The sequence below is a fragment of the Sciurus vulgaris genome (assembly GCF_902686455.1).
Source record: "Sciurus vulgaris genome assembly, chromosome: X".
NCBI lineage: Eukaryota > Metazoa > Chordata > Mammalia > Rodentia > Sciuridae > Sciurus > Sciurus vulgaris.
This window is the reverse complement of record NC_136471.1, coordinates 18,333,011-18,360,533: the sequence shown is the minus strand read 5'-3', so window position 1 is coordinate 18,360,533 and position 27,523 is coordinate 18,333,011. Positions and strand designations below refer to the sequence as shown.

The 27,523-nt window shown below is 38.2% G+C and overlaps 1 protein-coding gene across 1 annotated transcript in view; it reads left to right on the top strand.

Annotated features, from left to right (window-relative positions):
• Window positions 1-27,523, top strand: part of LOC306651788 (P2R1A-PPP2R2A-interacting phosphatase regulator 1-like) — a 116,963-nt gene that overhangs the window by 34,547 nt on the left and 54,893 nt on the right. Inside the window, exons 5-8 of the mRNA XM_079124637.1 lie at window positions 3,633-3,676; window positions 3,799-3,853; window positions 5,309-5,401; window positions 11,900-11,991. Of these exons, the coding sequence (XP_078980763.1) occupies window positions 3,633-3,676; window positions 3,799-3,853; window positions 5,309-5,401; window positions 11,900-11,991 (284 nt within the window). The remainder of the gene's footprint in view (window positions 1-3,632; window positions 3,677-3,798; window positions 3,854-5,308; window positions 5,402-11,899; window positions 11,992-27,523) is intronic.

The window sequence follows — 27,523 nt, the reverse complement described above, 5'->3', positions numbered from 1 at the left end:
GCTGGAGAGAGCCCAGTTTTCTCCAGTTTCTTCAACCTGTGCTCCCCCCACGGAACTGCCCCTAGTCTCCGCCTTTCCACAGACTTGCCAGACTCAGACTGGCCCATGCAAACCCAGCTGCAAGCTGATGGACCTGGGCTTCAGCTTCCCCAGGCCCTGTCTTGCTGCAGCTCCAAGATCTCAGTGCCCTTTCAGCTTGCAGAGAGACCACCAGGCATGCGCTCACACAAAGGAGTGATCCTGCAAAGAGACAGTCAGATAGCAGCCACTACCACATGGAGTAGAAAGACCTCAGGGGCAACCAGACCTGTGGGTACCCCAATATATCTCCAGGTCCTGGCCTGAGTCCCCAGACCCAGGTGGCTGTGCCCCAAGATGATGGTGGCTTGGGTGGCAAACCCTGCAAGCCCTGGCCAGTGTTCCAAGATGGTGGCAGCTGTGTGTAACCAAACCTGTGGGTAGTGTGACAGTGGACTTCCAGGCAACAGTGGGCAGCCAGGTGATCTGCTGGTGGTCTGTAGGCAGTCTGCAGGCTAATGGCTGACAATAGGCGGGAGAACACTGGGTGGTGGGCGATGGGTAGGGGAAAATTGGGCGATAGGCAGGCAAGAGGTGGGCAAACAGGCAAATGGTAGATGAAAGGCTGCGGTCAATGAGGAATCTGCACTCCAAAGGCAGGCAATATGCTGGCAGATGGCGGGTGATCATGGCGGACGAATAGGGTAAACAGCAGGGGATTGGTGGGGAGCAAGACTGCGGACTGCCTCGCAGAGAAAGGTTTCCTCTGCTTGAATCCCTATGACGGAGTGATCAGGAATGCAGCCACCCCTAGTTTGCCATCTTGGATCTCTATCTCCAATACTCTTAATGATTCATACTTTAGACAGCTCCTTGATAGATGAGAATAGCTCAGCCTCGTGTTTTCATAGTAATGAGGCTTAGAGGAGCTGTGTAGCTAGGAGTAGCACAGGTTTCACCTTTGCCACTTTCCCAAATATTTGCTTCAACTTGCATTACTAGCTTTAGCTTTATCTGGTGTTCATAGGAGTCCTTTTTTTTTTTTTTTAAGGAAATGGGGTCCCTCTGTGTTGCCCAGGCTGGCCCCAAACTCCTGGGTTCAAGTGATCCTTCTGCCCCAGCTTCCCTGATAGCTGGGACTACAGGTGCCCATCACAATGTCCAATCTGTAGGAATCTTGTTCAGGCTTTGTCCATGTTGTGGTTAGTGGTTTAGTGAAAAGTGGACAACATATACATGTTTAGCTAACTTGGCTCAGGTAAACTACAGCTGACTATATAAACAGGTAAAGACCCTCCCAAAATACCCTTCCCTCAACTTCTGGAACCGAAGGGCTGAGTGAGGTCACCTGTGTCAATCTGTATGTTTAATATCAGAAAGCATTTAATTCTTGCTATCTTAAATCAATATATATTTATAAATTGACATATAGGTAGGTAAATTGAATTTCTATCTTGAGTCTATATTTAATACATTTATATAACTATAAAAATTGAATGTTTTTTTCTTTCTGCTTCTCAGTAGGTCATCTTATGCACCCCATAGGCTATGTTCATATTTACTTTGGAGAATAAACACTTCCTGTATGATTTGAGACCTCTTTGGGGAAGGTTCATCTGCCTTCCTACAATGTTTAGCACCCTATTTGTCACATTGGAGATATTTATTGTGCATGGAATATGTTCTTGAGAATGTAAGGATAAGTAGACTGGTTGTTTTTGTTTGGCCATTTTAAGCATTTTAAGAATATAGTTAGAGGGCTGGGGATGGAGCTCAGTGGCAGAGTGCTTGCCTAGCATTCCTGAGGCCCTGGGTTCAAGCCCCAGCACCACCAAAAAAGTATAGTTCATGGTATTAGATACACTCACAATGTTGGGCAACCATCTCCATTTTTAGAACTTCTTCATCAAGCCGAGCATAGTGGTGCACACCTATAATTCCAGCAACTTGCGGGGCTGAGGCAGGAGGATCTCAAGTTCAAAGGCAGCCTCAGGGAATGAAGGGAAGGAAGGGGGAATGGTAATAGGAAAGATAATAGAATGAATTGGATATTACTATCCTATGTGCATATATGATTACACAAGCAATGTAACTGTATATCACATACAACCAGAAGAATGAGAAGTTATACTCCATGTATATATAAAATGTCAAAATATACTCTACTATCATGTAAAACTAATAAGAACAAATTTAAAAAATTTTTAAAAAGCCAGCCTCAGCAAGATAGCAAGGACCTAAACAACTCAGTGAGACCCTGTGTCTGAATAAAATGTACAATTGCTGGGGATGTGGCTTAGTGCTTAAGCACCCCAGGTTCAATCCCCGGTACACAAGAAAAAAAAAAGAACTTTTTCATCATGCCAAACAATAACCGTTTAAATAGTAATTCCCCATTCTCGCTGCCACCCCAGCCCCACCCTGTAACCTCTACTCTACTTTTTGTGTCTGAATTTGACTCTTCTACATACTCATATAAATGGAGTCTTGCAGTATTTGTCCTGGCTTATTTTGCCTAACAATGTTTGCAAGATTCGTCCATGTTGTAGCATGTGTCAGAACTTCATTTCTTTCTAGGGTTGAATAATATTCCATTGTATGACTGTACCACAGTTTCTAATCTCCACATCTGTCGACGAACACTTGGGTCATTGCCACCTTGGAGCTCCTGTGACTAGTGCTGCTCTGGGTATTGGTGTACAAGCATCAGTTGGAGTTCTTGTTTTCACTTCTTTGAGGCAGATACCTAGAAATGAAATCGCTAGCTCATTTGGTAATTATTTCAATCTTTCGGGACTTGCCAAACTGTTTTCCACAGAGTTTATATCATTTTTCATTCCCACCAGCAATATCCAAGAGTTACCATTTCTTCACATTTTCACCAACATTCATGCCTTTCTGGTGAACATTCTTCTGGGTGCCTCTCTTTCACAATTTTATATAAACAATTCATTTTTTTCCCACTTAACATATAATACATGTTTTTTGATGTCAATGACTAGATTTAAATCATGTTTGTCCCATCATTTACGTATGCAAACTCATATTGACTGACATTTAGTTTGTTTTGGACTATGAGTAATATTAATATAGTATTAATGGTAGGGAAAAATCAATAATTTTGAATCTTTGGCTTTATTATTTATACTGGGAATTGAAACCAGGTGCGCTTAACCACTGTACCACACCTCCCGATCTTTTTAAAATATATTTTATTTAGAAACGGGCTCACTGAGTTGCGTAGGGCCTCGCTAAATTGCTGAGGCTGGCTTTGAACTCGAGATCCTCCTGCCTCAGCCACCTGAGCTGCTAGGATTACAGGCACGCACCACTCACCCAGTACAGAATGAAAGTTTTTCGCCTAATCATTCCTTGTATATCTGATGTTCTGTAATGCATAAGTAATAGATCTTTGTGTGGGAGTTTGTATAACAATGAAGAATACAGACCAAGATACTTATTTAGAGATCTGTTTATGCTATAGCTCTTCGATAGTCCCATGAGTAAGAATATAGATGCGCCCAAATGAAACTTTAAAATTTTCAACCTAAATGAAACTGTTTAAAACCACAGAAACTAGACGTTCCTTTTACCCTCATGTCCCCACCTTCCAGGAAGAAGGCATGGATGTAGTAAATAGAGAAGCAATGCATGAACGGTGAGTAGTGTACTTTGAACTATGACTTTGATTATTTGTATATTCAGTTCTATCTTTTCCTTCAGATAGGCAGGCTACGGTACTGATTTCTTTTTTCTTTTTCTTTTTTTTTTTTTTTGTAGGGAGATACACACTGCGATACAGATAAGTCAGTCTTGGGAAGAAAGTCTAAACCTGGTATGGTATTATAATAACACTTTAATATTGTCCAAAATTTCAAATTTTCACTGTTGTAGTGTTGTGCTACCTAGTTTCATTGTAATTTCTAAAAAAAAATCTCAGCTCTTGTTTGATATTTAATTAATATTTTTAATATAAATTAATTGAATGATCTTAAGTAATAGTTTATGATTTATCCATAAAATAACTATTATTTGAAAGTGGGGTTCAAAGTACATAGTTGTCTGATACAAAACCATAGCTGGTCTAAACCAACTTTCTTTCTGTCCTAGTGGACCTTTGAAAAGTTGTTTTACTAAAATGCTTAGAATGCAAAACAATAAATGATTTTACTTCTACATCATTTATTAACTATGTTAATTTTAAGCTATAGGCAATGGATTTATGAAAAGATATTGCATTTTTATGTCTGCAAATATATATATATATATATATTTTTCCCTGGTCACATTTTAACATATAACATTTAAGCATGTTCAGAATATAGTTACATCCCTCATTCACATTTTTTAATGTTTCTGTACATCATGGTTGCTCAGTTATGGTAGTTGAATGATGTTTAGTGTTCTTTTCTATGGAAATTTGTGATGGTAGGAGATGAACTGAAATTTGAGTAGGAGAGATTCTAGTTAATGTCAATTTCCAGATTTGGGAGTTATTAGATCAAGAAATGGGTCATCAACAGAAGACATCTTTTCCTTTGAGTCCTGAGTAACTTACATGAACATCTGCCCCTGATTTTGAAGTAGGTTCTGAAAAATGAATAGATACCTTCTGGAGTCTTGTCCCTACTCACATTTTGGTACTAATAACAATTTTTAGATGTTGTCAGAGTCCTTTAATTGACCAAATTCTAATTACTGTGGGTGTTGGCATGAGTAAGTGAATAAGAGATTCTCCAAGTGTTTTAGGAGGAGAAAGGGAACATGTAATATATGTTTAACTTACATTGTGTTTTGGAAAAGAAGAGAGCCTATGTTAAAATTCTCAATTATATAGTACTGATTTTGCCCACATAAAATCTATAATTTTTTTTTTTAGGTCATCCTGCCGTCCCATTTATATTTTAGTTCTAGCTGAATCTTTTTGAGTCCTTTTCTGGACATAGCATTACAGTTTTCATTAGCAAAGTACAGGTCAAATCCAAGAAGGAACGCTGAAACTTAGGGTTTGTGTATATAGTATATATAGCTTAATATTGAGTACTCATGTTCTAGGTTTTTGGGATGCTAGGGAAGCCCCTCAATCACCACCTCCAAGTGGCAAAGGGAAGCTTTGCTTCTGGAAGTGAATCTTAGGTTCCCTGCTTGCTTTATCATGATGAGAGCTTTCTGCATGTTGAAGCCAGACTCAGTAGTAAAGATTCTCTTTCCCATGCAACAGCTATCTCCATAAGTATTTGATTAGTAAGTAATTGGTGCTACAATTATCCACTGCTTTCTGCTTTCACAGAATGACCATGATCTGGAGAAACCATCCTCTATAAAGAGCATTGATCTAATCCCAGTACCCCAAGCAGCTTCTCTCACCAAATGGATTGGGAAAGTAAGAAAGGGGTGTCTTGAAGTCTATGTTCTTTGAAATAGTACTAGTTACCCACTCAAAAGCCTCTGAGGGCTGGGCATGGTGGGCCAAGCCTGTAATCCCAGTGGCTCAGGAAGCTGAGGCAGGAGAATTATGAGTTCCAAGCCAGCCTCAGCCATTTAGTGAGGCCCTCAACAACTTAGCAAGACCCTGTCTCTAAATAATGTGTAAGAAAAGGGCTAGGGATGTGGCTCAGTGGTTATGTACTCCTGGGTTTAATCCCTGGTACAAAAAAAATAATCTCAGAGGGAGTATATTTTGCTATGGTATATCTGATGCTTAGCAACACTTTTCCCTTTTTTTTCATTTCTCAAAGTATTATTTATATATAATAAAATTCACCAACTTTTAAGTACACAGTTAACTTTGGTAATTGTGTACAGTTTCATAACCACAACCCTAATCAAGGTATAGAAGAGTTCCCACACTCTAAATAATGTCATGATCTTTTGTACTGTCTCCCTCCCCATCACCCTTCCTGCCCTAGGAAACCACTGACCTGTTTTCTAAGAAAAGTGGTGGTTTTAAAACCTCTGTTCCAATTTGGTTTTAGCGATGTTTTCCTCCATCAAATTGGTGTGAGTTACACAAGTTTGCCTCCAAATCCTGTTCCCTATTAGTCCTACATGATGAGTTTCTATGTAAGTGTATGTTATCTGAAATACCACATTGCTTATAAAATAAGAATTTTAGAAACTTAGAAGAAATTATAGCTCCAGGTTCTATGACAACCAAATAAGTGGTTTCTTTTTAGTGAAATGAAAATGTCATTTGTTTGGATTTATCATTTTTATATACTGAAAAAGAAAAACCCGTGACAAAGAACGCATGAAAATAAATGCAAAATTCAACAATTCATTAACCCTGTTTCACCATAATCTTCCTCTGACTGATCTTGTTCATAAGCCTTATTTATCTCTAGCACTTTAAAGAACCTCTTCATCCACAATTCTCAGCTTGATTCAAGGCATGTCTCAGCCTGGACTTGCATGTCCTTCTATACTGCAGGTTCCAAAATCCTAAATCTTGGTGAATTAGAAGACAATTTGCTCTCGATGTATTCCTAGATTTATCCATATTTAGAAAAAGGCAATAAAGTGATGTGATATCACATAGTATCCACAGTTCTCTTTCGTGTTTCATGCTTAGATCTGTTATAATGAAATAATCATTGATTTCTTTTCAGATTTTTTTCTAATGATCATAATGGTTTTATTTTAGAAGTCACAGGCCCACCAACACTGTTAAAACAAGTATCCTTGGAGCAGAAAAAAGAAAAGGTACTTTATCTACTCTCAGAAATAAGTATAACAACTTTTACTCACTTTTATAAAATAACTAAAATCAAGTTTTTTATAAAAATTGCTTTTAAATGATTTATTTAAAATGTATTTAATAAGTTACTATAACTCTTCCATTTTACCCAAATGGAAATACGTATAAAGACATTGAAAACTAAATTGGTCAAGGTGATGCACGCCTGTAATCCCAGCGTCCTGGGATGCTGAGGTAGGAGGATCATCGAGAGTTCAAAGCCAGCCTCAGCAACTTAGTGAGACCTAAAGCAACTCAGTGAGACTGTCTCTAAATAAAATAAAATACAAAATAGGGCTGGGGGGTGGCTCAGTGGTGGAGTGCCCCTGAGTTCAATCCCAGGTACTAAAAAAAAAAAAAAAAAGACATTCAAAACTATTAAGTGCTATATAAATGTGAACTGAGAAATTTAATTCCAGTTTAGTTGACTGTTATGATTTTTTTTGTATCAGAATAAGCCCAGGGATGCTTAACCACTCAGCCACATCCCCAGCCCTTTTTAATATTTTATTTTGAGACAGAGTCTTGCAATTTGCTTAGGGCCTTGCTAAAATTGGTGAGGCTGACTTAAAACTTGCCATCCTCCTGCCTCAGCCTCCCAAGCTGCTGGGATTCCAGGTGTGTGCCACCACACCCGACCTGGTTGTTCTGATATTCATTATATAAGTATAATTTACCAAGCTAGCTGCCTTAGATATTCTCTAAAATAAGGTAGAGAATGAATGAATGAATGAATGAATGAATGAATGAATAAACGAACAGAGTGAGTCACTGATAAAGTATTTTGCTTTATCTTAACTCCTGTCCCTCTACTGCAGATATACACATTGATATCATATGAATAAGTTAGTACAACTTAAGTCTACTTAAACACTAACAATATATGTGAAGGGATAGGTTCTTTTTGATTTAACGAATAGAAAGCCACCAACCTACTCAGTAGTAAAAGGGCAGTTTAATAAAAAGAAGTGTCTTTTCTTAAACTCCATAGAACTAGATCCTGCTTCTCAGTGCTCCCTCCATAAATTACACTTTTCTTCCTTTCTAAATACACTATTGAATTATATATTCAGAACAAAGTCTAACTACAGTAGGGAGGGAAAAATAGGTAAATGGGAAGGAGATTAAACTTAAAAGTGTGTAATTGTGAAAAACCCATTATGATGAGAAAGAAGATGAAGAAATGATAGGGAAAGAAGTTGAAATTTATGTGACTTTTGGGGGAGGGGGTACTAGAGATTGAACCCCAGGGCACTTAACCACTAAGCCACATCTCCAGTCCTTTTTATATTTTATTTAGAGACAGGGTCTCACTGAGTTGCTTTGGGCCTCACTAATTTGCTGAGGTTGGCTTTGAACTCAACATCCTCCTGCCTCACCCTCCTGAACCACTGGGATCACAAGTGTGTGCCAATACACCTGGTGAAATATATGTATTTTGTGTATTTTTGATTAATGAATGGACATCTCAATAACAATATACCTAACTCAGCATGTACTTTTTATATTCTAAAACTAGATAAATTCTGAAAATTCTCATTTCCAAACTAAGTACATTGTTTTATAAAGATGCCTCAATAACTAAACTTAGGGGTCTTTTGCTTGTGCTGTGAAGCGTGGACTGGTGTTGAAAAACATTCAACTATATCAGCAGTTTAAGACCCACTAGGAAGTTGGTATCTTTGAATATTTCAAATACAGTGTGCTTAGGGCTGGGGATATGGCTCAGTGTGCTTAGGGCTAGCCCTTGCCTAACATGAGTGAGGCCCTTGATTCCGTCCTTAGCACTGCAAAAAATTAAGTATGCTTAAATTGAAAATAGTGCTTTATCAGCTTAAGACAGTTTTCCCTTTTATAAGGCATTTATATGTAAAATATTTTATCACATTGAAAGTGCTTGGAGTTTTCTTAGAATATATGAATTAAGAATTGTTTTGGGAAGTCTGGGGATGTAGTTCAGTGGTACTCCCTATGCCTAGCATGAGGCCCTGGGTTCTAGACCCAGTGATGCCAAAAAAAAATGTTTGGGGATAGGCAGTGGTGGGGGTGGGGGTCAAGTGGGGATGTGGGGAAATGGTGCTTCAAAGAATGAGTACTCTGCCAGGTGGGCATGATGGCACAGACCTGTAATCCCAGCAGTTTAGAAGGTTGAGGCAAGATTCCTAACAACTTAAGTTCAAGGCCAGCCAAACAATTTAGCAAGATCCTTAAGCAATTTGGAGAGACCCTGTCTTAAAATATTAAAAGGACTGGAATGTGGCTTAATGGTAAAATACTTTTCGGTTCAATCCCCAGTTCCCCAGTAACTCCCCCACCCCCAAAAAGAATAACAGATCAATAAAGTGAAGGAATGTGAAATAAAGATCAGTCTCAGCCTTGCAAGGTGGCGCACACCTGTAATCCCAGCAGCCCTGGACACTGAGGCAGGAGGATCACGAGTTCAAAGCCAGCCTCAGCAATTTAGCGAGGCACTAAGCAACTCAGTGAGACCCTGTTTCTAAATAAAATACAAAATAGGGCTGGGAATGTGGCTCAGTGGTTGAGTGCCCCTGAGATCAATCCCTGGTACCACCACCCACCCCCTGAAAATCACAGTCTCTAAGCAAATGAAGGCATATTGTATGTGATAAGTAGCAGTTACTTCCATTAGAAGTAAGCAAGAACAAGTAGGAAATGTAAGAACTTTCCAAAAATTAGGTAGCTGTAAATATTGTTTTAAAGTAATACTGGCTTTAGCAAAGAATTTTGCTGAGGCAGGCTTTGAACTTGGGATCTTCCTGCCTCAGCCTCCCCAGCTGCTGGGATTACAGGCATGTGCCACTGTGCGCTGCTTAATTTTCTTTTTCTTTTCTTTTTTAGAAAATATTTTTTAGTTGTCAATGGATTTTTATTTAATTTATTTATTTATATGCAGTGCTAAGAATCCAACCCAGTTCCTCACACATGGGAGGCAAGCACTCTAACACAGAGCGACAACCCCAGCCCTTAATGTTCTTTTATGAGGACTTTTTTTGTCATGTTTAAATTTATTTATTTTTATAGTTTTTTTGTTTATTTTTTTGTTGTTTTTTTTAATATATTTTTTATTTTTACAGACACATTTTGAGTCATTGTACACAAATGGGGTACAACTTTTCATTTCTATGGTTGTACACAATGTAGATTCACACCATTCATGTAACTATGGTAATACTGTGTGTTTCATTCTACTGTTTTTCCATCCCCACCCCCTCCCACCCCTTTTACCTCTACACCATCCAAAGTTTCTTCATTCTTCTCTCCCCCACCCCTCCTGCCACCCCCCGTCGTTATATATTGTCATGCACTTATCAGAGAAAACATTCGGCCTTTGGTTTTTGAGATTGGCTTATCTCCCTTAGCATGATATTCTCCAATTTCATCCATTTGCCTGCAAATGCCATAATTTTATCAATCTTTATGGCTGAGTAATATTCCATTGTATATATATACCACAGTGTCTTTATCCATTCATCAATTGAAGGGCATCTAGGTTGGTTCCACAATCTAGTTATTGTGAATTGAGCAGCTATGAACATTGATGTGGCTGTATCTCTGTAGTATGCTGATTTTAAGTCCTTTGGGTATAAACCGAGGAGTGGAATAGCTGGGTCAAATGGTGGGTCCATCCCAAGCTTTCTGAGGATTCTCCATACTGCTTTCCAGAGTGGCTGCACTAATTTGCAACCCCACTAGCAATGTATGAGTGTACCTTTTCCCCACATCCACACCAACACTTATTATTGCTTGTGTTCTTGATAATAGCCATTCTAATTGGAGTGAGATGAAATCTTAGGGTGGTTTTAATTTGCATCTCTCTAATTACTAGGGATGATGAGCACTTTTTCATAAAAAAAAAAAAAGAACAGATGGGTTTTTTTGTTGTTGTTGTTGTTGTTTTTTTTAATACTAGTGTCTGCCATGGGATAGGATACCAGACTTTTTCAAAGCTTTATGACCCATGATTATACTCCTAAAGAAGTTCTATGGAATCTCTGTCTGTAGGATAATGATGATGACGATAATGATAATGATTTCAGTACTGGAGATTGAACCCAGGGGCCCTTTACCTCAAAGCTACATCCCAGCCCTTTTTATTTTTTTAAATTTGAGACAGGCACTCACTAAGTAGCTAAGGGTGGCCTCCAACTTATGATCTTTCTGCCTCAGCCTCCAGAGTCGCAGGGATTGCAGATGTGTGCCACCATAACTGACACTAGGATTATTTTTTTAATGATGGTCCCAGTATTTTGTTTTGTTTTTTTGTTTGTTTGTTTTTGGTACTAGGCATTGAATCCAGGGGTGCTTAAGTCCTGAGCCACATCCCCAGCCCATTTTATTTTTTATTTTGAGTTAGGGTCTCTGAGTTGCTGAGGCTGGCCTCGAACTTGTGATCTTCCTGCCTCAGCCTCCCTAGTCAGTGGCATTACAGGTGTGGGCCACCATGCGTTGCCTGGTCATAGTGTTAAAAATATACTCCACCCTAGAAGACGTAGACTTGAATGTCAGTTTTTCTCTCAGCCAGACACTGTTATCATATGAATATGAAACATTGTGCAGATTTTAACATTTACTTCAAAGCAAAGATTATAGCAGTGTCATTTTTTGATATTAGATGGTTCTCCTTAATCTTTGAATATATATAAATGTGTGTTTATGTGTGTATGTGTAGTTCATTGTGTGCTGTAAAAGAATTTACCAAAAGAAAAAAATTTACCTATTTAGTTCATCATATATGTTTGGCAAATAAAGGTAGCAACAACCTAAAGGTTTAAATTAAAGAATGGGATTAAGTTCATTCAACAGCCCTACTACAGTTATATAAAATCATGTGGTAGAATTTAGTTAGAAATAAAACAAAATGATAATCATTAAAAACAACAAATAGATTAAATACCATTATATATAGTACAAATCCAAGTTTGTTTTAAAATAAACAGTCATGTATGCACACATATTCAGGGTTTTTTGAAGATTGATAATCTCTGGATAATAATGAGTTAAATTTTTTTCTTTATACTTTCTGTATTTTCCAAATTAGTTGCAACGAACAATTATTACTTTTGCAATGAAAAGCACAATAAGCAAGTTAAGAAATGTCTCTCTTGATCTGCCATTTTGTCTTAGGTAAAATTGCACTTGATGATCAAAGAGATTTTCAAAAGACGCTGCCAACATACATCCTGTGACACTTCCCAGTTGTCAGCAAAAAGTGTATGGTGAGTATCAACATGGGGTTTTTAAAATTCACTGGCTATTTTTCACTTGACTTTTAGGTGTACTTTGGCCATTAGGTATATTCAGACCTATGGTTCATTATTAAATATATCTAGAAATTATAAAACTAGTATCCCAAATGTATACTATCAACTTCACTTCTTTTTTCTAGCATGTGTGTGATATTCATATATGGTAGATTCATTTTTAGAATGGAGGTTTTGGCATTAGATTAAGAGGTATTGGAGAAATACATGAAAATGCATGCTTAGAGCTGGAAGTATATTTCAGTGGCAAAGCATGTGCTTAGCATGCTGGAGGTCCTGGGTTCAATCCCCAGCACTGCAAAAATAATAATAATTATTATAAAATAAAGTCAAGTCTGCTGAAGAAAAAGTCATTTTCTGCCTGTCTTGTCTACCTTGGATTTTTGCCTGTTTTGTTGATTGAGAGTATTACTGAAAAGTATGCCTAAGAAAGCATTTTTGTTGTTGTTGTTGTTTTGTTTTTTTTTGCAGTGCTGGGGATCGAACCCAGGGCCTTGTGCTTGCAAGGCAAGCACTCTACCAACTGAGCTATCTCCCTAGCCCAGAAAGCATGTTTTAATAATTATAGTGGGAAATAAAGGAATGCATTTTTATCTATTGGTACTATTGGTGTACGTGTTTTTGTTTTTGCTTTTTCGGTACTATGGATTTTGTGATGCTATTCTTGTGAAACAGCCTTTGTGACTAGTGCCAGTTGTTTGTCACATATTTGGCATTCCTGTGTAGACAAAGCAGAGTGCACAGAGTCATGTCTTGAATCCTGTTATGAATCCGCGGCATTTTCTTCTCTTAGTTTATCTCCAGCTATTCCTAATGAAAGCAATAGCAATGTTGGATCTTCTTCCTGTAATTCAACAGCTAAAATCAGCACAAACTCTCCTCTGTCACCTTCTGATACTGGTTCTCCTTTTATTTGTATAGATTTCAACTAAAAAGACCTTCTTATCATTGAACACACACACACACACACACACACACACACACCAAACCAAGTCAGAGCAATAACAGAATTGTGTAATTTAGACTATCTCCTATTTATCTTTTTTCCCCCAAAAAAATCTAAAATCCTGTGTATCTACAAAACTTATATGTGTAATTCTGTGCATGGCCTTCAGTTCAATGTAGTAATATTTTCAAAGATGTTTTCCAACTAAGACCTATGTTGAGGATACAGTCATATGTCTATAAGCTGAAATGTCTACAAAATGCTTTACCTTGATTTTTGTTGATAATTCAGAGCTCTATTTATTTTTAGGGATTAAAAAGGAAATGTCATAAACAAACATCTGAAACTATAAGGTCTAATGAAATGTAATTGTCCAATTAACCAACAGGATAAAATGATTTTTAAAAATTACTAGTTTTTAATAATATTTTCAGTAATTGTTAGTTTCCATCTGGTAAGGAAAAGCTACCTATTAAAAGCAATTTTTGAAACTAAGCCAGTTGTACCATCCTGATCTAAGAATTGACTATTTTGCACATGAATACTTGGGTATTTAATTTGTTGGAATTAGTACGTAGGGGAAGAGCAAGATGAATAAAAGCTAATTGAATGGAAAAAAAATAATATATAATTAGGGCTTCACTCAATTTGTACTCAACCTGATTAGCCTTGATCAATTTTGTATTCTAATTAAATCCAGAAAAAAGACAATGTCGATAAATTGTGGTCTTTTATATTTTTATGAACTACCTTTTATTCATCAGCATGACTACTGATTTGATTAAATACAAGCTTAATATATTAGGGCTTTTCTGCAAGAATCATGTGTTTCCAATTGTTCCCTATGGGCTATAAATATTTGTTTAAGCCTCAATTTTCTATTTGAAAATCATAAGGGCTTATTTTAATGGGAAAAATTATTTGTTAAAAAATTTAAATCTATGCCAAACACAGAAGTGCCTGTGCTGGCCTGTAATCCCGGCAACTTGGGAGGCTGAGATAGGAGGATCGCTGCAGGTTAGAGACCAGCCTCTGCAATTTAACAAGACCCTGTTTCAAAATAAAATAAAAAGGGCTTGGTGAAACTCAGTGGTAGTGCACGCTTGTGTTAAATCCCTGTACTATGCACACACACACACAGACACACACACCCATACAAATTAAATTATTAATTTTGGGGAGGGGGTACCAGGGATTGAACTCAGGCACATTTGACCACTGAGCCACATCCCCAGCCCTATTTTGTATTTTATTTAGAAGCAGGGTCTCACTGAGTGGCTTAGTGCCTTGATTTTGCTGAGGCTGGCTTTGAACTTGCTATCCTCCTGCCTCAGCCTCCCCAACCACTGGGATTACAAGCATGCACTACTGTGCCCAACCCAAATTATGAAATTGTTTTTTAAAAAAATAGAAATGTATCCTATCCTAATGAAATGAAGTTGAAAATTGGTTTAAATTGCTTCAGCTAACAAAATAAGAGCAGTTATCTAAAATGTTAACAGAAGTTTTTCCCTCTTCATTGGGAATAATCAGAATATTGAATTCTGATACAGGTATACCCGAACATGGAAAAATGGTTGTGGCACTAAGAATTTTTCGACGGTTGCCCTACAGGAATTAACCAGAGTAGATGAAACCAAATATTTACAAGATGCCTAGGATCATGATGGTCACCTGAAACTGAGACAGGATTCTATAAATTGACTAAGGACAAGCCTGTAAATGTTGTCATTGTTACTCGGCTTCTCTATTTACCAGACATTTAGTGCACCAGTTGTAAACATATGAGGGCCCCTCAGAAATGAGGAGTGGTCGCAGTGATGTTGCTGAAGTTGTAGATCATTGACAGACGAGAAGGTCCACACACACTATTGACACTATTGACACTTTAACCAAAGAGTTTTGCAGCATGAAGACAGCAGAGTTCAAGAACACAGAGTATGGACGAAGACTGTAAACAGTGGGAGTGAGACGCGGTTGTAAAAGGAACTTCCATCAGTAAATCTTGGTATTCTAGACTGTCTCAATACTCTTCACTCAGCTCAGAAAATTTCCTGCTTTGTTCAGTTAGTACTATTTTAGTTGTACATCAGGATGCCAAAACTCTTTCTATACCATGCTCAAAACCAAAGATTCCATTGTTGGTGCTCCATTCTCTTGCCTTTGACTTTACTGGGAGGATTCATTTCTTTTTGAGGGGAGCTAGTATTGAGGATTGAACCCAGGGATGCTTTACCACTGAGCTACATCCCCAGCCCTTTTTAAAATTTCTATTTTGAGGCAGGATCTCTCTAAGTTGCTGAGTCTGACCTCAAACTTGCAATTCTCCTGCCTCAGCTTTCCAAGCTGCTGGGATTATAGGCATGTGCTACCATGCCCAATTGGGAAGATTTGTTTCTTTTTTCTTTCTTTTTTTTTTTTGTAATATTTTTAGTTGTAGGTGGACAAGATATCCTTATTTTATTTTTATGTGGTACTGAGAATCAAACCCAGGGCCTCACACATGCTAGGCAAGCACTCTACCACTGAGCCACAAACCCAGCCCTGAAGATTTGTTTCTTAAATGATTTTCCATTTATTGAGTTTCGGACCAAAACAGTTGTAACTTTTACATATTTTCAACCACAAGTTAGGTGATTTAAAGCAATGAAAATTTATTCTCCCATAATTCTGGAGGCAAGAAATCCAATATCAAGTATTGGTGGAGTTGTTTTTTTCCTGGAGGCTGTAAGGGAGAATCTGTTCCATGTCCCTCTAGTATTTTCTGGTGCTTGCTGGCAAACCTTGACTTACAGACAGATAACTCCAATATCTGCCACTGTCAATGTGTGTAGTTCTATCTGTGTCCCTGTGTCTTCACATGGCCTTCTTTTTTTTTTTTTTTTGTGGTGCTGGGGATCGAACCCAGGGCCTTGTGCTTCTAAGGCAAGCGCTCTACCAACTGAGCTATCTCCCCAGCCCCTACATGGCCTTCTTATAATGACAACAGTCACTGGATTTAGAGCTGCCCTAATCCAGTATGACTGCATCTTAATTTGGTTACATCTGTGAAGACCCTATTTCGAGATCTGGTCAAATTCACAGGTAGTGGGGATTAGGACTTCAACATACCTCTTTAGGGACACAGTTCTACCCATTGCAATCTTGATTTTGCTTGTTTCATTTTTCTTAAATTATTTTTAAGATTGTCTGTCCATAACTCATCTTTAAAATGTGAGAACAAAAGATGACTATGTTGTACATAGTGTTGACATCTCTTCTCATGTATCTGTGTGTATGCTAATTTTCATTGTCAGTAAAAGGATAAAGAAAAGAGGAAATATGTTTTTCAAATATTTTTTAAAAACCATTTTAAGCCTTAAGTATGTGTTCAATTAAGTATTCCTATTTACTCATCTTATAAAAGAGCAGCACTCCAAATTTACCTTAAAGATTCACAGAGATTCAATAAGAAAACTCACTCTAGTAGTGAGGTGGATTCTCGGCTCAGGAAAAAAAATATGATTTTTAAAATTCATGAAAACCAAATCAACCAATCAAACTGGTAATTTCAAGTATATTCATTGTATAGGGTATTCTGTGTAAAGGATCAGTACTAAAAATTACACAATGACCAGGAAGAGTGTGACACCATCCTATCTTCAAGCAGAAAGTACAAAAATACTGATCCTGGTATGGCGGTGCATGCCTGTAATCCAGTGGCTCGGGAGACTGAGGCAGGTGGATCATAAGTTCAAAGCCAGCCTCAGCAACTTAGCGAAGCCCTAAGTAACTCAGTGAGACCATGTCTCTAAATAAAATATAAAAAGGCCTGGGGATGTGGCTCAGTGGTTAAGTGCCCCTGGGTTCAATACCAGCTACCAAAAAAAACAACAACAACAAAAATATTGATACAAGGCCATCTATAATAATGACTGTATATACACATATGGAAGTACCCCTATACTATCAAAGTAGGATATAAAAATAATATTGGAATCACAGAATTTTAGAGTTAAAGGATTTTAGAAGTCTTTTACTCCACCTCTGAATGCAGGAATCCTTTAAAGATTTCCAGATAGATGGTCTTTTAGCCTAGTTTGAAATCCTATAGTAATGAACTGACTCCCTGGCAAACATTCATTCTATTGTTGAACAACTCTCACAATTAGAGATCTTCTACATTTAAAAGGGGGATGGGTTGAGAGTTTGTATCTAGGTGGACTTTTTTATTGACTCTTTAGAATTGAGGCAAATCAAGTGAGCTATTAAAAGCACATGAGTTATGATTCTAATTCTGCATAAATCTGGTCCTTGAATTATTAGTACTCCCACTACAGAATATATTTAATCTAATCTTCTAAATGAATTTTAAAAATTCACCTAGAAGCAACTGTATAAATATCCATGATGAAAATGTATGTATCGTACTTCAGATAGCTATGAGGATAACTAATTTACAATTTGTCTCAAGTGTCTTAAAAGTTGAGCTTGAATAATCTATCATAGAGGTAGACTTTGCTGTCAGATAGTTAAAATTTATAGAATTTAGAAAAGGCCAGGAAGCCATAGGTACTCCAGCAAAGAGATAGCTTGCTTTCCCTAAAATGCAGTGATATGTCATGGACTTTTTCCAATGTATTCTTTTTTTGTGTGTGTGGTTCTGGGAATTGAACCCAGGGCCTTGTGCTTGCAAGGCAAGCACTTTACCAACTGAGCTATATCCCCAGCCCCCCAATGTATTCTTAACTCAGTGGTAAACAGGGAATGGGGTCATAGCTCAGTGATAGAGCACTTGCCTAGCATGCAACAGGCCCTAGGTCTTAATGCATGTGGGCCCGCATGCGCGCACACACACACACACACACAAGATTGATTGTCACAGGCTATAGCGTATAAGTAGAGAGCATTATATATCATAGATTAATCTCAGATTATTGCTCAACCCACCCAAGAGTGAGATACTTAATGACCAGGGTCTCTCAGAAAGAAATGTGTTAATGGAATTCATTTGTTAAGTAAATCCTTAATAAGTTGACCGATTGCCACTTCGATGCAATCGGAGTTCTCTATGGCTTTACTGATATTAAAGGAAATTGGTAACATAATTGCTCATGTCAGCCTTTTGGGGGAGTGACCTGACTGCATTCTTTGTGACCAGAGCAGTCAAGAGGTCTGACTTTTAGCTCTGCCACTAGTTCTGTGTGACTTTGGGCAGATCTCTTCACCTCTCTGAACTTCTAGTGGTTGATCTATAAAATAAAGTTGGAGTAGACATTTACAAGATCCCTATTGCCTCTTAAAATTTTATTGAGTCTCTGAAAACATCTGCCTTCATCTTTGTTAGTGTGACAGTGAAAGTCATAATGGCATGCATTTCAGAACACTTTTAGAAAATATTCCTATGTAAATTTATGATTACACAAATGGTATGCCTTGACTCCATGTACAAATAGAGAAACAACATGTATCCCATTTGTTTACAATAAAAAAAAAAGAAAATATTTAGGCCAGGCACGGTGACACACGCCTATAATCCCAGCGGCTCAGGAGGCTGAGGCAGAAGGATTGCAAGTTCAAAGCCAGTCTCAGGAATTTAGCGAGGCCCTAAGCAATTCTGCAAGACTCTGTCTCTAAATAAAATATAAAAAGGAGGTGACTGGGGATGTGGCTCAGTGGTTAAGTACCCCTGGGTTCAATCCCCTGTGCCAAAAAAAAAATTAGGAAATTAGACAGCTTCATACCTAATATTTTTATTCTTCCTGGCAAAGAAAAACTCATTTTGTTCAGCCTCATCAATAGTTTCCCCTCCCTTCTGAATTATGAATGATTTATGATGAAATGCAGAAGCTAATTTCCCCTTGGTTTCTTGTTTTGTGTGAATAAATGATCCTCTCAGGATTTCCATATTAATAACAAGTTCCCAGTGACAAAGCACTCACCATAAATTTTTCTTTGTACTGTAAGTACAGCTTGAGACAAAACAAAAGAAAGATATGCTTGGTGTGTTCGTTTCAGAGAAGCAAGAGAGACATAGCCAAGAGTTGCATCAACTATGAAACACAGCGTCAGGCTGCATTTAGAAGTGTTGAAATAGCACTAAAAAGCAAACCACCAGCAAAAGAGCATTTTCTTTTTCCTCAACAATTTTTGTATGGCTAAAAGAAAAGCCCTCTAACGTCAATTCCGTTTATTTCCCGGCATTGCTTGTGTGTTTGGTAACTCTCCATTGAACACAAACGCAAAGGGATGCACTCGAAAGTTGCAAACAGCTGGCTTGTGACTTTGTGCTGAGGAAGAAAATACTTAAAAATTTCATTATCCAGCAGAGGAACCTAATTATACTTTCCATTTCTGGTCTGGCTCTTCTGAGAGGAAGGGTTTAGTTTGCTTCCTTAACTAGACTTATGTTAAACTCTACAGGGTTTTATACTGAGTCCTATTCTTGGATGATCTTTTCATCAGATGGGGATCTTTGGAAAGGAAAGTATTGAAACTAGCACATTAGAGCAGTCAGAGGAGTTCAGCTAAATTCCCTTCAACTTGATTTGGAATACATTCCTATGCCATGTTAACAAGCAGAAAATTTTTAACTGTTTATAATATATAATGCTGTTGAAAATATGGGGAAAGGGGCTGGGGAGATAGCTCAGTTGGTAGAGTGTTTGCCTTGCAAGCACAAGGCCCTGGGTTCGATCCCCAGCACCCCCCCCCAAAAAAAAAAAAAAGAAAGAAAGAAAGAAAATATGGGGAATGTGCTATTTGAATTCACTGTTGTAGATTGATAATGTCTTCTCTGGAGAAAGTTTCACAGTATATATCAAAAGCCTTCAAAGATGTACATTGATAAAGCAATTCTGATATATATATATTATTTTTTTTTTTTTTTAAACTGGAGAATGAACCCAGGGGCACTTAACCACTGAGCCACATCTCCAGCCGTTTTTATTTTATTTTTTATGTTGATAGGCCTTATTTTATTCATTTATTTATATGTGGCACTGAGAATTGAACCCAGTGCCTCACACATGCTAGGCAAGCACTCTGCCACTGAACCACAACCCCAGCCCCCATTTCTATTTTTTATTTTGAAATGTGGCTTCGCCAAGTTACTGAGGCTGGCTTTGAACTTGTGATTCTCCTGCCTCAGACTCCTGAGCCACTGGGATTATGGGCATGTGCCACCAAGCCTGGCTGATTTTTTGGTTTTTGAAGTACTGGGGATTGAGCCCAGAGCCTCATACATTCTAGGCGAGTGTTCTACTATTGAGCTATACCCCCAGCCCCTGATACAGCAATCCTAGGAATTTTATTTGGGGAAAATATTAAACAGGTCAAAAAGAATGTTTATAATAATATTATTAGTAAATGTGAAAAAATTAATTGTGCAAAACAGTCTTGCCAGGCATGGGGGTACAGACCTTATAATCCCAGTGACTTAGGAGACTAAAGCAAGAGAACAGCAAGTTCAAGCTCAGCCACAGCAATTTAGCAAGACCTTGTCTCAAAAAATAGAAAAGGCCACACACAATGGCATTTCCTGTAATCCCAACAGCTCAGGAGACTGAGGCAGGACAATTGCAAATCTGTCATCAGACACTAGGGAACAGTTAAGCCAGTATTTCTCAGGGTGCTGTACAAAATATTAGTAAGTATGTGTCTTGGAGAATTAAAGAAGAGGGAGTCTAGAAGAATCCATGTTCAAGTAAGCTTGATAAATTCAGTTAAATCTGTTTTTTTTTTCTTTTTTTGTGGAGTGCAAGGGTGCTTAACCACTGAGCCACATTTCCAGCCCTTTTTCTTTTTTATTTTGAGACAGGGTCTCACTTGCTTAGGGTCTTGTTAAGTTGTTGAGACTGGCCCCAAATTTGCGATCCTTCTTGCCTCAGCCTCCCAAATGGCTGGGATTTTAGGCGTGCGCCACCACGCCTGGCTTATAACATTGTCTGCTCTGTCCTCATCATTGGCACCAGTTTTTCTGACTTTTGGTCACAATAGACCAGAGTTAGACAAAGTCAAGCTGCATGCAGATTGGCTGACTTCTCAGTTGAAATGCCCTCCACCAGATGACAGCAGTAGGCCAGAGTTCATATAGAATATCATTTGTTGTCCTTGACTTGCTCCCAGAATTCCTGCCTAACCCAATAAACACATTGGTCTTTTTTCTAGCCTAATGAAAACTTTACTTGTTATGCCTGTTTCCATTTTCCTGCACAGTAGGCACTTTTAAAAAGAGCCTGATAAAAATATATGCTCCTGCCCAAATAGTACAGAGCTTAATGAGTTCCACTATGCATATGTACCTATGCACTTAGCTTTTTCAAAAGGGTTGTTACTTAGTTCTAAGTGCTACATCTTGGTACAGAGTTAATACAGGGTACTTGATACTTACAAAGCAGAAATAACTTTTGATTGGCAACTTCGGAAGAGTTTTGTTTTATTCAGTTTTTAAAAATTATTTATTTATACTGGGGATTGAACCCAGGGGTGCTGTAACACTGAGTTATATCCCTAGCCCTTTTTATTTTGAGACAGGGTCCTGCTAAATTGCTGAGGCTGACCTCCAACTTGTCATCCTCCTGCCTCAGCCTCCCAAGGCACTGGAATTTTAGGTATGTACTGCATGCCCACCCTTTTTATTTTTCATTCTACTTTTTGGGGTACTGGGGATTGAACCTAGGGTTGCTTTACTACTGAGCTACATCTCTAGTCCTTTTTATTTTTAAGTTTGAGATAGGGTCTCACTACGTTGCTGAGGGGCTTGCTAAAATGATGAGGCTTGCCTTGAATTTACAGTCCTCCTGTCTTGGCTTCCCAAGTTGCTGGAATCACAGGTGTGTGCCACCACACTTGGCTGACTATTTTAATTTTTTTTTTTTTTTTTTTTTTTTTTTGGTGTGTGTGATGCTGGGGATATTGAACCTGCAAGGCAAGCACTCTACTAACTGAGCTACATCCCCAGCCCTATTTTACTCTTTATATCAACCTTATGTATTGGTACAGTATATTTTTAGTTTTTTGTTTTTGCTGTGTGCTGGTGCTGGGGACCAAAACTCAGGGCTTTGCACATGCTGGGTGAGTGCTGTACCATGGAGCTACATCCCCAGAGCCAGACCTTTTTATGCAGTTTCAAAATCAGTTTTATCCAAGTCCAATTTGTATGTTACAGATTATACCCATTTTAGCCTTACAGTCAAGGTGTAGACCATCTCCATTGCTACAGAAAATACCCACTATTCCTTGCAGTTAATTCTCCTCCACTCCCTGCTGCTGACTCCAGTCTACCACTGATCTTTTCATTACTGTAGTTAAGATTTCTCTTTTATACAATTTCATAAAAATGTAATCATATGGTATATACTTTTGGTGGTTGGTTATTTTTGCTTGCAATAATGTCTTTGGGAGGATTCATCTGTGTTGCTTCCTTTATCAGTAGTTCATTACCTTTTTTTTTTTAAAGTAGTTCATTACTTTTGATTGCTAAATTATATTTTATTGTATGTATATGGTACAGTTTATCCATTCGCCTTTTTTTTTTTTTTTGGTACCAGGGATTGAACCCAGGGGCACTTAACCACTGAGCCACATCCTCCAACCCAACCCTTTGTAATATTTTATTTAGAGACAGGATCTTACTGAGTTGCTTAGGGCCTTACTAAATTGCTAAGGCTGACTTTGAACCTGTGATCCTCCTGCCTCAGCCTCCCAAGTCACTGGAATTACAGGCGTGTTCTACCACACCCAGCTCCATTGGACTCTTGATGGACACCAGGGTTATTACTAATAAAACTGCTATGAGAGGTTGTGCTTTTTTGTGTGTGATTCTGGGAATTAGAACCCAGGGCCTACCTACATGCTAGGCAAGCACTCTACCACTGAGCTATACCCCCAGCCCTGAATATGTGTGTCTAAGGCTTTGCATGTTTATATCTTTTTTTTTTATTTGAACAAATGGGATACATGTTATTTCTCTGTTTGTACATGGAGTCAAGGCATACCATTTGTGTAATCATAAATTTACATAGGGCAATATTGTTTGATTCATTCTGTTATTGTTTTCCCTTTCCCCCCACCCCTCCCTCCCCTCTTTTCCCTCTGTACAGTCCTTCCTTCCTCCATTCTTACCACCCTCCTTATCCCTAACCCAAAACCTAACCCTAACGCTAACCCCTCCTACCCCCCATTATATGTCCTCATCCGCTTATCAGCGAGATCATTTGTCCTTTAGGTTTTTGAGATTGGCTTATCTTACTTAGCATGATATTCTCCAATTTCATCCATTTGCCTGCAAATGCCATAATTTTATAATTTCTTTTGAGAAAATATCTAGTAGAATTGCTACATTTTAAGGTGAATGTATGTTTAAATTTGTAAGAAATTGTCAGGCTGTTTTCCAAAGTGCCTTTACCATTTTATATTCCCACAGGCAGCACATGTTCATTTATGTAGTTCATATATGTAGCTCATTGAAATGCTTTGATTTGAGATCTTACTTTTCAAAAGCATTAGTTGTGTTAAATGTTACTTGAGGTAAGAAAGCCATCAATGAGGGTGAAGAGAGTATATTTAAATGTTTATTTTGTCAAAAAATGTCAATTAGATTATATGTGCTGTCGAAGAATTTAATTTGTATGTCTTGGGTTTTGGTATTTGGCCAAATACAATTTTATCACTGTTTAAAAAATGATCAGCTAAAGTTCATACTTTCTTTGAAAGATAATCGAATTTATTTAGAAAATAGACAGACCAGACTCTTTCCAGAGGCTCCTAAAATTCTTAGAAATAGCTTCACATGATTTCATACTTCTTTTAGTTAACATAGAAATTCAAGATAAATAAATATTCAGTTAAAAAGAAGCTATGACTTGAAGCTAAGTCCCAGGGACAGAAGTGTACTTGGCCTCCCAAACTCCCTCACTTACTGACAGGAAAAGAATCTGACTTCACAGATGCTTACCAGGGTCCTGTTGGTTAGGAACCATGGGTGCCTGGAAAGTTACTAAGCATGGTGTCACCCTTTGGATCTTGGTGGCAAGAAAGGAATAAAAACACAAAGCTAAATAAAACAGTACAAGTACTTGCTCTATTTTACCATACCACAGATCTAAGGGTTTATAAAGTACATGTTACCAAGCAACAAGCTTTTTGTAATCCCTCTTTACAAGTAGAAAGTCTAGCATAAGTGCCAGGTTTATCTGAGTCTTGTCTGAGACTCCCCAAATGTTGGGCAGGAGAAGGAAGCTATTGGTGTACTAAATAATGTAGTCCCAGGCTATCAAGGGAATGTGATATCTCCTTACAGGGTGAAACCAGGGGCAGTGTGCGTGCCTTTGGAATTTCTATAATAGGTGGTCTTTTCTTCTATGACATAGGGTCTGTATAACACATTACATCTGGGGGCTATTTGGGGTCATTAGGCAAAGATGCACCAGAGATGAACCCCTTCTACCTTAGTTTTTTTTTTTTTTTCCATGAGAACCTTTCATTTGGTCCCCAGTATCTTCCAAGCCATTTACAAATATTTACACTAGGCCAGGTGTATGTGTGGTTCGGGCCTTTAATCCCAGTGACCTGAGGCTGAAGCAAGAGGATCAAAAGTTCAAGTCCAGATTGGGTAACACAGGAGACCCTGTCTCAAAATATAAAAATAAAAAGGGCTGGGAATATAGCTTGGTGGTTGAGCACTTGACTAGCATGTGCTAGTCCTTGGGTTTGATGCCCAGCACTGCAAAGATGAATGAATGAATGAATAAATAATTCTAGGGTGGAAGGAAAAATAGAAGTTCATTGGATTAGACAAAGGGGAATGCAGGGAAGGGAAGGGATGGGAATGGGAGAGACAGTGGAATGAATCAGACATCACTTTCCTATGTTCATATATGAATACACCACCAGCGAAACTACACATCATGTACAACCACAAGAATGGGATTGGGCTGGGGTTGTGGCTCAGTAGTGGAGTACTCGGTTAGCACATGTGAGGCAGTGGGTTTGATCCTCAGTACCACATAAGAATAAGTAAATAAAATAAAGGTATTAAAAAAAACTTTATTAAAAAAAAAAAAACAATGGGATCCTCCAGGCACATCAGTATTGATAGGAACAGCATCTCAGCAAAGGAATGAGCAAATTCAGAGTCACTGAGTTGACTTAGGTCTTGGCATATTTGACTTATAGTTAATAGGGTAATTTGACTGATGGGTAGTGAAAAAATACAGTAGGAAGGGATAACATCCAGTGGACCCCCTTAGGTAAAGGTTTGTGTAGTATTGTAATTGCAAAGAGATGTCCTTACAAAGACTTACTTATTGTTACCACGTGTACAAGGATTTCTCTAGAAGCCTTAGCAAATGAACTGTAGGAGAAGGAAGTAGAGAGACCACCTTGAAAGTTTTTGCAATTGTCCAGGTAAGTCGTACCATTGACTTTGAGCAAAGTTCTAATAGGGGTGAAAGGAGCTGCATTTTACCAGAAAAATGATACATTTGTTAAAAAAAAAAAAAAGAACGGGATCTGAAATTGTATTCCATGTATGTACAATACGTCAACATATACTCTACTGTCATATATATCTAAACAGAACAGATAAAAATAAATAAATAATTCTATATGGGGTATCACCTGCCTTTTATAAATGGAGCATTGACGTACTCTCACATTCCGGAGTGACTACATTATATTGAACTCTTTTTTGCTATGACCCTGTCCTAGACCCTGGGTTCATCTGTGTAACTTTGTGGAATTCTCATTATTCAATGATAAATGAAAGCAGAGAGATACATATGTCTAATTCTGATTCTTTGAGTAGGACAAAGGCCAGTATTGTTTCCTACAAGTGAAAATGGCTTTAAAAGAAAAATGCATGACTGGGGAGATAGTTCACTTGGCAGAGAGCTTGTCTCACAAGCTTAAGGCCCTGGGTTCAAGCCCCAGCACTGGAAAAAAAAAAAAAAAAAAGAAAGAACAAAAGAAAAATCCAAGACTGCCTTCTCAGAAAGTTGAATGGCAATCGTAACCTACTGGGATGGAGCAGCTTAATAGGACCCAGATACTTTCTCGCCACTGATGTATTATTTATTGTTATATTCTGCTTCTTTCCCCAAAGCACGTGAATTAGAGACACTTGAAGTGGATGGTTTGTCTTTAGTTTCCTCCCACCTTGATTTCTGCTGTTTCTTTCCCTCCACGTGCCCCCCTACCCCCCACCACACATACACACTGTCTCCTCCCAAAAGAGGCTGGTGTTCCAACAGCACATCATCTCCCCCTCTTCTAATCAAAACCTCCAACCCAGCAAGGCTGAAATCAATTTGGACATTATGATTAAAGTTCTTCTAGGAAAATTAAAGTGACCAATAAATTTAACTCTGAGGGAGGTGTTTGTAATTTAAAGCAGTAATTTAGTTCCAGTCTCAGCCACTGGCATCTGGTGGGTCAGGGAATGTTGTAGCTAGAGTCTCTGTCCCCTTCCTGTCCTCTCTCTAAGTTTCCCCAAAGCATGACATGGAGTGGGAAGAAACCATTGAACCCTTCTCTCCTATACATCCCCATTATTGTCCCCATTTACTTAGAAGCAAACTGAGACTTGGGAAGGATTATCACTTGACTTGGTTTTCCTCCTAAACCAATGGGAATGGTGATAGTACCTAGCTCCTATTTTTGTGAAGATGAATCATATCTGCTACATGTAAAATAGGAAACTACAGCCGGGCACTGTAGGGCACATCTGAAATCCTAGCCACTGGGGAGGCTGAGGCAGGAGGATTGCAAATTTAAGGCTAGCCTCAGCAACTTAATGAGACCCTGTCTCAAAATAAAAATGACCAGGATGTAGCTCAGTGGTAAAGTACCCCTGGGTTCAAACCCCAGTAGCTAAATAAATGAATTATAAAAAACAGTAACCTGCCTGGAAAACAGTAAGTACACAATTTCAAAAGTGCTTCTTGTTCTTATTTACGTACTGGTCTCTGAATGGAAGGGAAGAGGCCCATGCTAAGTATCAACCGATATCTCTTTCTAGACCTTTATGTCCATTTGATACTGTGTTTCCATTCATGTTAGTGTTATGAAGTTCTCTTTAAAACAAAATTTTTATTGGTTCTTAGCTATACATGACAGTAGAATCCATTTGGATAAAATTATACAAGCATGGAATATAACTTATTTTAATTAGGATCCCTTTTTTTTTTTTCTTTTTTGGTACTGGGGATCGAACTCAGGGCCTTGTGATTGCGAGGCAAGCACTCTACCAGCTGAGCTATCTCCCCAGCCCAGGATCCCATTCTTGTGGGTGGGCATGATGGTGGGGTTCATTTAGGTAATTTCATTTGTGTATACAGGAAAATTATGTTAGATTTGTTCTACTGGCTTTTCTATCCCTCTCTTCATTTCATTTCCCTTTGTCTAATCCATAGAACTTCTCTTCTCCCCCCATTTATAGTGGTTTAGCTTTCACATATCAGTGAAAACATTTGACCTTGGGTTTTTTGGGATTGACTTATATCACTTAGCATGATATTCTCCAGACCCATCCATTTGCTGGCAACTATCCTAAAGTCATTC